Source organism: Rhipicephalus microplus, chromosome X (assembly GCF_043290135.1).
Source record: "Rhipicephalus microplus isolate Deutch F79 chromosome X, USDA_Rmic, whole genome shotgun sequence".
In the NCBI taxonomy this organism is placed as follows: domain Eukaryota; kingdom Metazoa; phylum Arthropoda; class Arachnida; order Ixodida; family Ixodidae; genus Rhipicephalus; species Rhipicephalus microplus.
Window position 1 is genome coordinate 373,320,051 of NC_134710.1, and position 15,403 is coordinate 373,335,453.

At 45.3% G+C, this 15,403-nt stretch overlaps 2 protein-coding genes across 4 annotated transcripts in view; one reads left to right on the forward strand and one right to left on the reverse strand.

Annotated features, from left to right (window-relative positions):
* The window catches only part of dgt6 (dim gamma-tubulin 6), a 96,991-nt gene that overhangs the window by 19,978 nt on the left and 61,610 nt on the right, over positions 1-15,403 (reverse strand). For both annotated transcript variants that reach the window (XM_075879994.1, XM_075879993.1), the window contains exon 13: positions 5,003-5,081. In XM_075879994.1, coding sequence (XP_075736109.1) covers positions 5,003-5,081 — 79 coding nt within the window. The remainder of the gene's footprint in view (positions 1-5,002; positions 5,082-15,403) is intronic.
* LOC142776388 (uncharacterized) overlaps positions 9,568-15,403 on the forward strand; it is a 33,946-nt gene continuing 28,110 nt past the window's right edge. For both annotated transcript variants that reach the window (XM_075879996.1, XM_075879995.1), the window contains exon 1: positions 9,568-10,078. In XM_075879996.1, the coding sequence (XP_075736111.1) occupies positions 9,774-10,078 (305 nt within the window). In that variant the 5' untranslated portion in view covers positions 9,568-9,773. The remainder of the gene's footprint in view (positions 10,079-15,403) is intronic.

A 15,403-nucleotide genomic window follows, 5' to 3' on the forward strand; every position in this document is an offset into this window, starting at 1 on the left:
ACTTGCAGAAAAAATGATTAAGCTCTCTCAGGTGCTTGTCATTGTAATGTGCCACACCGAATTTTCGAAAATAAATTTTGTTTAAAGGCATATCGAGCATGCTTACCTCAAAGCATGTTAACATTGTGGGTAGCATGGCCATATGCAAAAAATTTTTCACAGTTGCCATTGTTCATAAAACTGCAGGAGTTCTTCATGCTTCGAAAGAACTTCATTATACTCGTGTGAATTTAAGGTGTCACTCGTTCACTGAGCATGTGTTTTTTTCTGTGTAGGCACTGTTCATCAAAGCAGCAGTGTACCATGAAAAAATGACTTAGACTATGCTTTTCCTGATTATACACAGCAGCGATGGCACACCAGAGAAGTGTACCGGGCAGGGCTGTACTGGCTGCGGTGTGCTTCACTAGATTTTCATATCTGTGAGAATTCGCAGAAAAGCAGCACTCTAAAAACTGACCGAGTCTGGCCTGTTTACAGTCTGTGTTTACACTGTGCTGGTTTCTGCGCTCCTGTTCACTTCATTTTGAGAAAAAAACTCGCGAGTGGTGGTGCGAAGGATAAATAATGAAGACAAGCATTCACATGCAGAGCCTTTCAATTAAATTATGCTACATAAACAGGGTGTATCTACCAATTTGATTTTTACAAACTTTCTGACTTTTGCAGGTTTTCTATGATGATTAGTAAAAGCAAATTTTTTGACTGTCGCCTCTGCTTGGAAAACTCTGTGCACTGGAAGCAAACCCTTGAGGGGTAAAAAAAATCAAGCATTCATATAAAATAAGTAAACATTTTTACCACACATGCTCAGAATGTTCTAACGTATGTGATAAATTTGAAAAAATATCTACATCTGGCCAAAGTAAAACCTCTGAGACAGGAAGTGAAATACTTGGCTGTTTAATGTTTGGAAGAATCAGTAAAAAAACATACGAGTTGAAGTCAACCACAGCTGAAAGCTTGAAGGAGCCAATGATGGTCCAACAACGCAGCCAAAGCTCTTACAAAACGAGGCCTGACCACACATGCACGTTGCAGCATCTCAGCGCATGGCTTTTTGATGCTGTGCCACGCCCTCTCCTTATACAGAGTGAGAAGGCACGTGGCTGTGCAAAGCTGTGCTCCCCTCTCCCTTCACTGGGAGAGGACACAGTGCCGCATGAATAAGCCAAACAGGCTACAAGGCACACATGTGGTCAGAAGTGCCGCCATATCGTGCCATCCGTGTAAAAGAAGGACGTGGGAGCTGCGACCACTTCTGCCACTGGAGTATATGCCCAGACCACTTAGAATGTGGATTGGATTGAATTAGATCAACCTGGACTAGGTACTGTATTTATTGAAGTGATTTTACTATTCAGGATATGGATTAGATTTGATCTGATCCACCCTGGATTGCTGTCGCAAGAACAAAGCTGTATTGCAATTTTTTTTTTATGAGTAGATGCATGTTCGCTAGACTCCGATGCTTGGAGAGTGACAAAAGTCCTCAGATGCCTGCAATGAAAGCTGGGGGTAGCGTTTAAAGTGCTGACGTTTGAATATGTGGTGGCAAGAATGAATCTGTTGGGTCGCAACGTCTTCCTCGATTTCATAGATGAATCACGAATGCCAGCATGTTACTTTCGTTCAAGTACTCTTTTATGGACGTGACACTAAAAAATAATAACAGATTTAATAACACCATCTCAAAGAACAGAAATGAGAACTTTAGCTGAAGTTACCCAATGCTATCTTTGAAATGCAAGCTACCTGCAATAAGTGCATAGCTGAGGACATTCGCCATTTCATTGCCAATAATAATAATAGTAATACTACTAATAACAAACAGCATGATATAGTCCGGCAAGCCTCTGCTGATGGCAGTTCTGGCCTAACCCAAGCCAGGCTGAAATTGTGGTCAAGACAAACATGCACAAATTTACCAACTAGTGAGTAATGTTGTGGTTCAAAAGTCAGATATGCTGTGTGATATGTAAAGCAACAGATGTTGAAATAATGCATGTACCAACATGGAAGCTGAGGAATGCTTTAGTCAAAAGTTGTTGAGCGAAAATTTTCCCCGCCTTGTTTACGTCATAAGCTACCATGATTGTGACAACCAGTACATCAGTGAGACTGATGATTTCAAGAATAGAGTTAAACAACACGAATATGACCTAATGAAATGACGCATGGTCTTGAATGCGCCCACTGAACATAGTACATCGGTAAGGCCAATGATTTCAAGAAAAAGGGTTAAACGACACGAATTTGACGCCACAAAACGATGCATGGTCTTGAATGCTCTCGCTAAACATAGCACATCAGCGAGACCGATGATTTCAAGAAAAGAGCTAAACGACATGAATATGATGTCACGAAACGACACGTGGTCTTGAATGTCCTCACTAAACATAGTGTAGTACATTGATGAGACCGGTAAGCTTAAGAAAAAACCTTGTTAAACGACACGAATGTGACACCACGAAACAATACATGGTCTTGAATGCCCTCGATAAAAATATGAAATCTACAAGCCACCAGATTGACTGGTCAAGCGCACATGTTCAAGCCAAAGAAAAGCTTGCATCATGCCTGCACTTTGAATCCCTGAACATATAGACGAGTGCACATATGCTGAACAAGAGTGATAAAACGCTTCCGACAATGTACTCTCAGTGCTTATGTCACATACTTAGGCATACCTATATACGCTGTGCCTTTCATATGGCTTTTATTGTGAACAAGGCTCCCGTACCAAGTGGGGAAACATCAGTAAACTTTGTGTTCTTTTGGTAGGTGTATATTTTAACATTTACACTAAGAAGCAACAGTTATGCACTGCCTTGTTTAGCACGAAAGTGTTTTCTGCTGAAATCCACCATGGCTCCACTGACATACTTCCGTTACGGAAGTGACGCTGAAAAATATACTGAGACTGCAAAGAAAAAAGCTAGAAAGCAGGCATTTGTCACACGGAATTGAACCGGCAACCTTTTGTTTCTCAGCGTGCAGCACTAGTCACTGCACCACATAGTGTACGTTGCCTGTAATGCTTATGGCAAGCCATTTATATACCCCGTACACCATTTGGCAGTCCTCAGAGCTTCAAAACTTTAGTGCGTTTTTCTTATCAGTGGCGAGATGGCATGACGGGCTCGCGTTAAGCGCACTCTAAAGGTCGCCTCCACGAAGCGCCACCTTTACCCAGCGTAGTCTTTCTTGTGGGGGCGCTTATCAGACTCCTAATTCGGAATAGGACGAAGATCACTTCGCACGCTGCTTGGCCGCATTTAAAAAAGGAGCGCGCTGCTGACACACGATGTAAGAAGAATTGTGATAGTCATTCACACTTGTCCTGTGTACACTACTTGTGCGCTTGATTCGGGAATCTTTCTTTCCGTTTGAACAGCGCGCTTTAAGTGCTGAGCTGTGACAATTGTTAGTCGGTGCTCGTCCTGTGTATGCTAATTCATGCATTCTTTCTGCTTGAGGTGCGCGCTGCAAGTTTCGAGCTACTTGGCATTCTTAAAGAGACACTAAAGGCTACTATTAGGTTGACGTTGATTGTTGAAATGGTGGTCCATAAACCTTGTATTGTTACTTTTGTGCCAAAGAAGTGCTTATTGTGAAATAAAATCATGTTTTAATGGTACACATCGAGTTCACACACTTCAATTTACCCGCCTAAATGGAACATCTCACGTCACTGTTGCCATGCACAACGTTAGCCGGCTGTACTGCGCGGCCGCAAACACTAGTGCCAGCAGAACGAAAGCAGCGTGAGCCACAGCAGCAACAATGGCAATTTAACAATTTCCTGCCATTCCCTCAGAGATGGCAAACATTGGTTCAACTGGGCTTTGCTAGATGGCACGACCTGTCCAGTTTAACCATACAAAAAAAATGAAATTTTGAACTACTTGCGCCATTCTCCATAATAACGTCGGACGGTTCTTTTTTTCACGAATGAAAAAAAAACGAACAAGTAGCATTTTATTATGTCTCTTGTTACACAGAAGGTTCTTCATTCAGTGCACCTAGTTCGATTACTACAGATTAATTGTAGGCACTTCGTCTGGTGTCATTGGGATCATTTTGACAATGTCCTAATGGGACACATGTATTCTTGAGAATTTATTTTATTTCTTGGTAAGTAGGGCACTGCTGTTGATAATATTGTTGTTTTAGACGTTACATTGAGATTTCATTCTGATGTTAATTGTTATTTGACTTTAGCGTCTCTTTAATGTGACTTAGCAATTTGTTGCTGTTCCTTAAACAATGCACAATAAACGCTCAACTACCGCTGTAAAAACACATTTCACTTTTGTGTTATACCCGATTCCCATATAGGAAGATCAGCCACTTTCATTTTATTTCAGGCCTCTTCTGACTGTTCAGTTCAGTTAAGTTTATTATGATTAATTCAAAATAGAAAGGTTCATGATTAGTAGTTGCTACCAAAGGTGCGACTTTTAAAGCTTTGATATATGATAATGCTTAATTTTGTGATCGTTGCACAGACTGCCGTCAGTTTCCATGACCTGGCCAGGTTTTGCAGAAATTCCATGGCTTTTCCAAAAGGGCCCGAAATCCCCGACTTTTCCAGGTATTCTAGGTTAATAGACACTCTGATAAACAGCCGGAAATTTTGAAGGAGAACATACACACTGCTGAAGGACACTGCTGACATGCTTCCTAATTATTAGCTTGCCAAGCATGAATTTTTGAAAGCTGAATCCCACTAGTATTTATCATATGCTATTCTACATTTGCAATGTGGCTACTCCATATATATTCATACCGAATTGGGAGTGCGACAATACATTTTAAAATGTTGGATTGTGACTCTGCAATAATACAAAAGTGCCACACTTGCCCTCCCCCTTTTTTTCTTTCTGCAATAGCCTTTCACATTTAACACCAAACAGCAGTGCCAGGCACACTGACATTTTCAAAGAAAGAAAGAAAAAAAAGACACTTTTTAAAGAAACTGGCTTGCCAAGTGTTTTACCTCGTCATCCGAATGCTTGGATTCCCAGGGTCGATGGTAGAGTGTTCGGAAGACAGCAGCTATTTCCTCGAGCGCTTGTCTGAAGCATGAAAGAGAAATATTTTGCACTGGCCCATAAATTAGGTACTGAAGGAAAAGCAGTAAATGTAAAACATTTGCCAGCAAATGCTTTGAATATTAAGGTGAGATGCGAGTTGAAAAATGCAAGTTTGTTTCCAAAATTACATATCTATTGTTTTTATTTGCTTTTACAAGTTTAATTACTCTACTTTCACAACAAAAAAACAACTGCAGATTCTAATTAACCTCAACGTAGGTTTAAATTACTTTGAAAGAGCACATGGTGGCTACTAAAAACTAAAAGAGCTCATTGTATAGAGTTCCCTGGAAATTAATAGTTAACAGTTAATTCAAACTGACGCCTAGCTCCCAGAACAGTCCTGTGCATTTCAATGGAAAAAAAACTTTTGAATTATTTAAACACGTTGGTATCCACAATGATCAATTCGAACTGGGAGCTCATGGTTTTTATTGCTCTCTGCAGCAGTTGGCCGAAAGAAATCACAAAGTGTTGCAACACCAAACCAAACCAAATTTACTAGAGATGTAAAACAACGAAACAGCAACATTTCTCGGCACACAAGAATTCGGACACTGCGCTGGAGCTCTTTTGGGCAAGCTGCGGATTATGCTCATGAAGTCGCAACAGAAAAAACACAAGCAAAAGAAAATGACTGATTACATTAATTTTCTTTGCATTAACCCCTGTATGTAAAAAAATGCGTTTTGGAGTATAAATAGAATAATATATTTCACATTAAGGCTCACCGCTTAAACGAATGCGTGTGTCAGTGCTTCTTTACCATGTATCATACATTGATCAATTGCGTTCACTGTTAGAGCTCCATTTGGTTTAATTTACGAAATTCCCTGCCACAAACATGTAATAGCATCTAGTTAATGATAATGAGTCTAGAGCCCCACCGCGGTGTTTTAGTGGCTAAGGTACTCGGCTGCTGACCCGCAGGTCACGGGTTCAAATCCCGGCTGCCGCGGCTGCATTTCCGTTGGAGGCGGAAATGTTGTAGGCCCGTGTGCTCAGATTTGGGTGCACGTTAAAGAACCCCAGGTAGTCAAAATTTCCGGAGCCCTTCACTACGGCGTCTCTCTATTTATATGGTGGTTTTAAAATGTTAAACCCCACATATGAAGCAATCAATCAATCAATTAAATCAATGAGTCTAGAGGTGGCATCTTTGGGAGTGTGGTGCGATGTCCGTTCATTGCAACTCTGTCTCTAATACGAACTCTGCTCAATTCAAGCATTTTTATAGTGCCATACAAGTTCGAATTAACGAGCTTTTACTGAAGTCATATTTTGAGACAACTCCTGCAAAATGATAGGAAGCTTCCCAATAAGCTTCAGAAGTATGCACCTTGCATTCAACAGACTCACACTTGCACTGCATGCTTTGCAGATTTACTTCACTAATCTAGAAATGTTGCAAAAAGCAAGTAAAGTGCACTGTGAATAACAGGGTACAGGCACTGAAAGCAAGAAGAGCATTATGAATTGACTCATGCTGTGGTGCGATGCGCGACACCATGCCAACAGAAAAATAGCGACATTTCTTAGTGCCACATACAATACAGTCTGTTTGCAGAAAGCAGCCACCGCATATTCACATAGTGCTAAGCTTGAAACACCACGATATGAAGATATTCACGGTACCTTGCTAATCATAGTATCTTTGTATACTTTTCTAGGTTCAGATATGCTGCCACTGCTTCAATTTAGCAATAGTTAGCGGTACACTGCTGGACTGCCAGATGGACTCATTTTAAATTAATGCTATTTGTAATGTGACAAGGATTGTCACAATGATGATGCTTGGTGTTTTAGTTTGATGGCTAAAGAGTGGCAGGTCATGGGTCAAGAGATGTGGACAGTGATTATGGTAAGTGGCTGTACAGGAGCCTTAAAATTCTGCATGCTAAGGTGGCCAATATGCACAACTATGAGAACCATGAAAGTGATGTGAAATGTGTGTGTAGTTAGAATGCATGGCGAATGTTCGTGACAATAAAACTATGATGGATATATTTCACATTAGCACAAGTGCCTCTTCAATGCCCTCGAGCCCAAGGGCTGCGAGGCAGGTGCTTTCTTTATTGTCGCTACTGCAGCAGCAACCTGTATTCAGGGGTCATGTTACGGACTGCCTGGGTATATCATATGAAAACTATACACATCTTTTAAGAATGCAAACAATGATTCATGCTTGAAAAGTGGATTCCTACTGATGAACACTGAAGGGTGAAACGGTATTTGCTGCCAGTAAGGTAATGGAAAGTGATTTATTTTTTTTAAACATTTCCAACTCTTTACACTAGATTACAGTGTGAACCACTGTTAGTGCTTCACCACATCTCTCACACAATGTTGAATCACCAACAAACAAAAGGTATGAGTGTGTAGTGTGTGTCTGCCCTGTTCTCAGCCTGGGAAATGTTACTGCTGTGCGGTGTGCCTTTGATACTGCAGTGCCCCAGCACACTACAGCATGCTGTTTTTGTGTGTAGACCATGCATATGAGTGAGTAGAGCAAGACAATGACATGGTTTTTGTGTTTTTTTCAGCGTTTTGAGGGTTTTTACCCTATTGAGGGAATCATTGTAATATATTACTGTACTTCATAGTATTAAATGTTTATTGTGTTTGAAGGCCGCAAATACTGCATATGCCTCTGCTCTGAAAATGCTTGTGTTACCGTGCAGAGAGCCATATAAAAAGGATGGGTACAGCATAGAATACAGAAGTGTCCTTAGACTTTGTGGCATTGGTAAAGAATTCTGTATGTCTTTACTTATGCTGGAGTTCAAGGAAGTATATACGGAGGGAGAAATAGTTATGTTCTTAGGAACTTCCCCGAAAGATACATCGCAGTCTATGAACTGCCATCATCACGACGGCAGATATGCAGTGGGAGCCATCAAAGAGTGTGCAAGAAGTGACACACCTGTTTCCTCAGCGAGGCACCTCACATGAAGTGAATAGGGCTGTCTCAACGAGGGACAGTGGTCGAACAAAGAAGAACTGAATGAACCATTGATTGTGGGGTGAGATTGGTGTTCCTTGTCTGTGTTCACCATGAGATGATATACAAAATCGACCACAAACCTCGAATCGAACACATAACAGGCTAGCTTTTAAATGGCCCACACGAGGCAAGCGCATTCCTTTTCAGAGGTCCGTGTTCACCATGAGATGATATACAAAATACATGTAAATTTCTTTAGATGGGGTGACCACTAATTTGATTCTATGTAGAGGCTTTCTACGGGACTAGAGCAAAAAGCAACCGTAGAAAGGCTAATGCCCAAATGGTACACATGATCCAGCATCTTCAAGGCACTTGGTGTCGCAGACTGATAAACAATGGCCACGTAGTCTAAGTGAATATGAATGAGGCTTTTATAAAAATTGAGAAGGCCTTTCTTGTCGCCACCCCACATAGCTTGCAACAACACTTTCAGAATATTCCTGGTTTTTAAATACTTCTTTTTAATGCACTTGATGTGTGGTATGAATGCAAGTTTGGTGTCTGATATTGGGCGCAGAAACTTATGCTCATTTTCTACAGGCAGATGCTGACAATGCACGTTGATGCCAAGAGTAGGATGAAAACTATCTTTTCTGCAGAATAAGATGCAAGTGCTTTTTTGTGCGTTCAACTTACACTCATTTTCTTCTCCCTATTGAGGGACCTTGTTAAACCTAACTGAACCTGACATTAACGATAGTTGTAGCGCGAGAATAGAATGACGACAAAAGGACATGAAGGAGACTTCGTGTCTCTTTGTCGTCGTTCTATTCTCGCGCTATAACTATTGTCATGTCATACCAACTAAGCCCAAATCTCCTTCATGTCCTTTTGTGGTCGTTCTATTCTCACACTATAACTATTGTCATGTCATACCAACTAGCCCAAACTGCCACACTTCTAACTGACATTAACACCCTAAAAGGTTGCACAATTAAAGAAACTGCGTGTACATTGTCAACATATGTGCAGTGAAACATATGTGCAGTGAAACATTTTTTATAATAAAGAGCACAAGTCGGTACTCCACCTTGCAGCGCTACTTTTCCTTAATAGATGTTCGAGATATAATAGCTTCGACTTCAACACGAAATGCTCGATTGGACAGGTAGCTTTCGATTATTGTCACCATTCTAAACCATACCACGGCCACTGGATAAAAAACAAAATGCGGCCTGCTGCGTCGCCTTGCCGTCAATGGGCGAGCACGTCTGAGCAGAGTTGACAGTTTCGGCCGCTTTTTTGGGGAATGTGCTGATCCTCCACCTGTAAAAGGGGATGGCACTTCGTGTTTCAGTGTGGTTGTGTGAGGATTAGTGCGTGTCCGTGTGCTTTCTCGTGCTTTTTTTTTGGGGTGCGATCGTGTGTGAGGGGTAGTTTGCCTCACGATTCCTGTGATCGAGTACGATTTTTTGGTGTGTGCATGCGTGGCAGACGGTTTTTTAGTGGTGTAATGCCGCAAAGTTGTTCTGTGCCGCCGAGCAGCTCGAACGCGAAAAAAGACGCTACACTGAAGCACAACGTATTCCCCCTGCGATCTAGAGTTTTAATAGACATATCAAGATGCATAATATTATCGTAACAGAGCACTTATTTTTGTTACAACCGAGCGCTGAAGCAGACACGTGCCACCGCGCCCAGATGATAGCATCAAATCACCTTGCCAAATGTTCCCTTCATGGGCACGCGCAATGAAACAAGCGAAAACAAGCATGAAAAGACGCACAGGGGATGTCCTTACTATCTACACACGTGGCAGCCAACCTGCACAGATGATGAGAAATACAGACATCAAGGCAGGGCCTCTTTTGGGGGCGACCATTTTCGCAGATGAACTCAACAACGTTAGACGAACCGGTGAGACAATACATTTAAATTGTGCGTGCTTTTCGGTGGGCCGATACGTCAGCCCTTGGAATCTGCCCGGTGACTGCCTCCCCATGAACAAAATTAGGGACCCTTTTCATTTCAGGTGAGTCAAACGGACAGCATTCATGGAGAGTATTGAGGCTTGTACTCCAAGAATGATTGGCCCTCCTAGTGCAAACTGTTAACATATGTGGTGTAATGTGCAGCTACGAAACGCATTATTTTCGGCTTGCTGTGCCGAGTAGAAATGTGTGTGAAATCGTTTCTTCTTGGAGAAGTGGTGGCGCCAGAGCTGGCTCGAGGTGAACTAGGCCCGTCCCGCCGCTTTGGCGGCATGCAGTAGGCAGCACCTTGTTTTTTTATCCAGCAGCCGTGCCCATGCACACAAATGCGGGAGGTCTCTCAATATGCCTAAGTGCTATGTAGTGTCGTAGGCCTCAATATCAAGGACCACAGAAAGAAAAAATTCCTTATGAATTAAATCATCATGAATTTGAGCCTCGATACGGACGAAGTGGTCAGTGCTGAATTTAGCCTCTTGAAACCCACACTGTTTGAAGGAAATATGTCAGTCGCCTGCTTATCATTTTCTCAAGCACCTTGCAAATACAACTTGTAAGCACTTTTGGCCTGCAGCCCAAAATCGGGAATGGGTTTTTGCCCTGTTTTAGAATAGAAAAAACGATGGCTTCTTCCAGGCCAAGGGGACCTCACCGTAAAATCATACAGCATTATACACGAAGAGTAGGGCTTCCTGGATATTAGAGGTGTTATATTCAGTTTCGGTTTTACTTTGTGTTCTTTCACCCCCAGGGGCGCGTCTGTCTTTTATGTATATATTCGATGTGTTGCGTACAATAAACGTCTTTTGTACGGTGGTGCTGCCGGTGCTTCTTACGTCTTTCGCAAACACCACATTGGCGACGAGGATGGGATAAACACGTCAAGCTACCTTCAGCATCGAGTGTCGTCCGGGTCCGCCCCGCCATGAGTTTCTCCGATCTTGCTCCGCCGCCGCCGTTCCTCCCGACGCCCGGCCGGCCGTCACTTCCATGGGAGGAGTGGGAGCAGACCTTAACAGTCTACCTTCTAGCGTCCGGAGCAGCTGAGTTCCCACCAGCGCGACGCAAGGCCATTCTTCTGCATTGTTTGGGGGCGGAAGGGCAACGTGTTTACCGGACTTTACCTGCAGGGTCAAATGCCGCAGCACCAGCAAGCGCCGCAGCACCGGAAGTACAAGAGAAGCCTCCCGCGGCTGCTACTTACGAGTACGAGGCTGCACTCAGCGCCTTACGGCAGCAGTTTTCCACGTCTTGTAACGTCGTCGTCAAGCATCATCGTTTCCACCGCCGCAGCCAACACGCAGGTGAGTCCGTTCATGACTTTGTTGCTGCTTTACGGGAGCTCGTTTCGCATTGTTCGTTCGCTTCACAAGATGATGCTCTGCGGGACCGATTTGTTGCCGGCGTTGTTTCCAACCGCGTACGTGAACGGTTGCTGCTCGAGGGTTCCTCCCTTTCGTTCGAGAGCGCAGTGCGGATCGCTCTTTAGTTTGAGCAAGCAGCTGAAGAGCTGAAGGAATTTTCTGCTTCGGTCGAGCCTGTTTCTGTATGGCGTCGTTCCCAGTATTCGCATTCTTCGCGAAACTTCAATTTCCAACCAAAAGCGCATTTTCAGCAAAACTCTCCAAGCGCTAGCGGTTCGCGTGCGCCGCAGGGGCCCCGCCCCCCTCGGCGAGACAGAGATAGCCGGTCCGTTTCACCACACTGTTTCCGATGCGGCTCGCGGAATCACCGCGAATCAGCGTCACAGTGCCCTGCGCAGGGAAAGAAGTGTTTGTTTTGCGGTATCAAGGGCCACTTTCAGAAAGTATGCAACCGCAAGCGTCAAATGCAAGGCAGGATTCGTGAAGTTGGCATCGATGACGATGCTTTGTCAGGGGGAAGTTCTGAGCAAGTTTTGACTGTGCAGCATCCCGCTCGCAGCGCAATTTACATACAAGTACACGTAGCGGATGTCAAGTTGTCATTCCTTGTTGACTCAGGGTCGTCTGTTTCAATTCTATCAGAGCAGGAATTCCACAAACATTTTCAAAGCAGTTTGCTCCTCCCAGCTCCGCATGTCACTTTGTTTGACTATTCGAAGCGGCCAATTTCCGTGCTAGGCTGTTTCCAGGCAGACGTTCAGTTTAAAGGGCGCTCTGCACCACTTCTTTTCTACATCGTTCGCCAAGAAACTTGTCTGATAGGCCTCGACGGCATTAAGGCCCTAAATCTTCGAATACAGGGCTCCACTCTTGAGTGCCTGCACACGTCCGTTGCCCCGCCGCCGCGTGTTAATGACCCGACACCTTGTCACATTCCGATGCAGTCAATAGAGCAACCCAGGCAAGCAAACCTTCCGCCAGCCTTGGAACACGACTTCGGTTCACTTTTCAGTCCCGAGTTGGGTCTTGCTAAGCGGTTTACGCATCGTGTCAAGATTCGGCAAGGCGTGCAGCCGGTATCTTCGAAGCTGCGCCGTCTTCCATATTTACTTCGAGAACCAGTGTCAAATGAACTTCACAGGTTGCTAAGCCTTGACATCATCGAACGCATCGATGCTTCTGAATGGGTTTCGCCCATTGTTGTCGTTGACAAGAAAGACGGCACCATCAGAATTTGTGTTGACCTCCGGGAGCCTAACAGGGCTATTGTACCAGACAGCTTCCCGTTGCCTCATACAGAGGAACTCCTTCATGCCTTGGTAGGCGCGACACACTTCTCAAAACTTGATTTGGCTTCTGCCTACCATCAGGTTCTTTTGCACCCTGACAGCAGGGACCTGACAGCCTTCATCACGCATGAAGGACTTTTTCGGTTCAAGAGAGTTTGCTTTGGGTTAGCTTCTGCCCCAGCGGCATTTCAGAAGATGATGGCCACAATTCTGGATGGCTGCCCTGGTGTGTTGTTCTACATTGATGACGTGATAGTCTTTGGGAAAAGTGCAGAAGAACATCTTTTGAATCTAACAAAGGTCTTGCAGAAAATCAAGTCCGCAGGCCTGAAATTGAACGACAAATGCCTCTTCGACGTTCCAGAACTTTCTTTCCTAGGGCATAAGGTCACTGCACAAGGTATCTCGCCGCTTCCAGAGAAAGTAGACTCGGTAGTTAACACTCCAGTGCCAACAGATGTTGCTGCCCTCCGTTCATTCCTGGGTCTTGTAGAATACTATTCCAAGTTTGTTCCCCGCTTGGCCCAGGTGGTCGAGCCTATGCGCGTTCTGCATCGCGAGAATGAGCCATTCATCTGGTCAGCCGAAGCAGACAGTAGTTTCCGGAGGGTCAAGGAAATGCTTTCTTCAAGTACAGTTCTCCACATGTTCGATCCATCACTTCCAGTCATCGTGTCGACCGACGCTTCTGACTGTGGGCTGGGAGCCGTTCTGCAGCAGCAAAATGGCCATGAGCTCCGCACAGTGGCTTTCGCGTCTCGTACCTTGTCACCAGCGGAAAGAAAGTACTTGGTCGGCGAACGCGAAGCGTTGGCATGCATTTGGGCATGCGAACGATGGCACACATACCTTTGGGGTCGCCATTTCAAGATTCAAACGGACCATCAGGCGTTGGTATCGTTGCTGTCTTCGCAAGGACGTGGCAGAAGGCCACTTCGAATTGCACGCTGGAATGCGAGACTCCTATGCTACAATTTCACTGTCGAGTACTGCAAGGGGTCCACCAACACGGTGGCAGATGCTCTTTCTCGGCTGCCAACTCCTGCCGCGCAGGCACAGCTGGACAAGGATGAAGAAATTGTGTCGTTGGTCGAGTCGGCTTGCGTGAGGAAGGAAGAATTCAAGCAAGCCGTTCTCAACGATGGTTGTCTGCAAACGGTCAAGTCGTTCGTGCTCGGTTCTTGGCCACCACAAAAGTCCATACCAGAGGAGGCAAAACCTTTCTACTCTGTGCGCGAAGAACTTTCTGTTGTTGATGACCTTCTACTACGCGCAGAACGCCTCGTTGTTCCGTCCTCACTCACGGCTCAGTTCATCGCCGTTGCCCACGAGGCACATCCGGGCATCACGCGCACAAAGGCGCGACTTCGTGAGCTATTCTGGTAGCCACGGATGGACAAGCAAGCTGAATCTGCCGTGAAAAACTGTCACATCTGCCTGGAGGCAGATAAGTCTGCCAAAACATCGCCAGCGCCATTGCAGCCTATTGACTGGCCTGAAAGGCCATGGCAGAAACTGGGCCTAGACATTGTTGGCCCATTGGAACATGCACCTCACAATAGCCGATTTGCTATAACACTGGTCGATTACCATTCCAAATGGCTAGAGATATATTTCTGCAGCGAAGTGGCCACAAGCACCGTGAAAGACTTCTTAACCAGTGTTTTTGCCCGTGAAGGATACCCGGAAGAGATTGTTTGTGACAATGGGCCGCAGTTCACTTCACGTGAATTTGTAACCTTTCTTCAAAACCGAGCCATCAAGCTGTCTCATTCGTCTGTATATTACCCCCAGGCGAATGGGCAAGTCGAGAGGTTCAATCGAACTCTGAAGAACTTCATCCAGGTATCACTCCTCGAAAGGAGACCTATCCGACAAGCAGTTATGGACTACCTCTCTATTTACCGCTGTACTCCACAGGCTACCACTGAAGTTGCCCCAGCAGTATTGCTGCATGGGCGAATGCCCCGAACCAGATTGGATGTTGTGGGGTTTTTGGCACCAGCGTTTGCAAAAGACCCAGCAAAGGAACTGGCGCGACTGCGCCAAAGGGTCCGCCTTCAACAGCGAAGCAGTAAGGAGTACACGGACCGCAGGAGAGCTGCTAAGGAGCTAAAGATAGCTGTGGGTGATCTCGTTCGTATCAAGAAGCCGTCCGTTCGCTTCAAGGGGGATCGCTCTTTTTCCTCGCCAACTGAGGTGTTGGGGAAGAGGGGACCTGCCTCTTTCCGACTTGCAGACGGCCGCACATGGAACGCCTCCAAGCTTTCCCGGGTTCCTGAGAGGGGCACGAGTCCACCATACCAACGTTCGGAGCTACCTGCGCCACAGCTTCCGGTTCAAGTGCCGCAGCCTGCCCTACCGCCGCCGCCTTCTCCCGGGTCGCAGCCACCGCCTCCTGGCGTACTGCAGTCTGCCGTACCGCAGTCGCCTGCTCCTGATCCGCAGCTGCCTGTACCGGAGCCTGCCATGCTGCAGCCGCCTTCTCCTGGGCCGCAATCGCGGTCTCCTGGCGTACTACAGAGCTCTACAAGCTCATTACCATCTCCGGCCGTGCAGCATCCCCATCGGCCGTCCCGAGAGCGCCGGCCACCGGTCTGGCTCAAGGACTATCAGACCCACTAGTTGCCTGTGTGTATAGCACAGTGTGTATGTAGTGTAAATATGTATGTGTATATAGCGTGTAAAATGTACAGTGCATGCATAGGGGTTT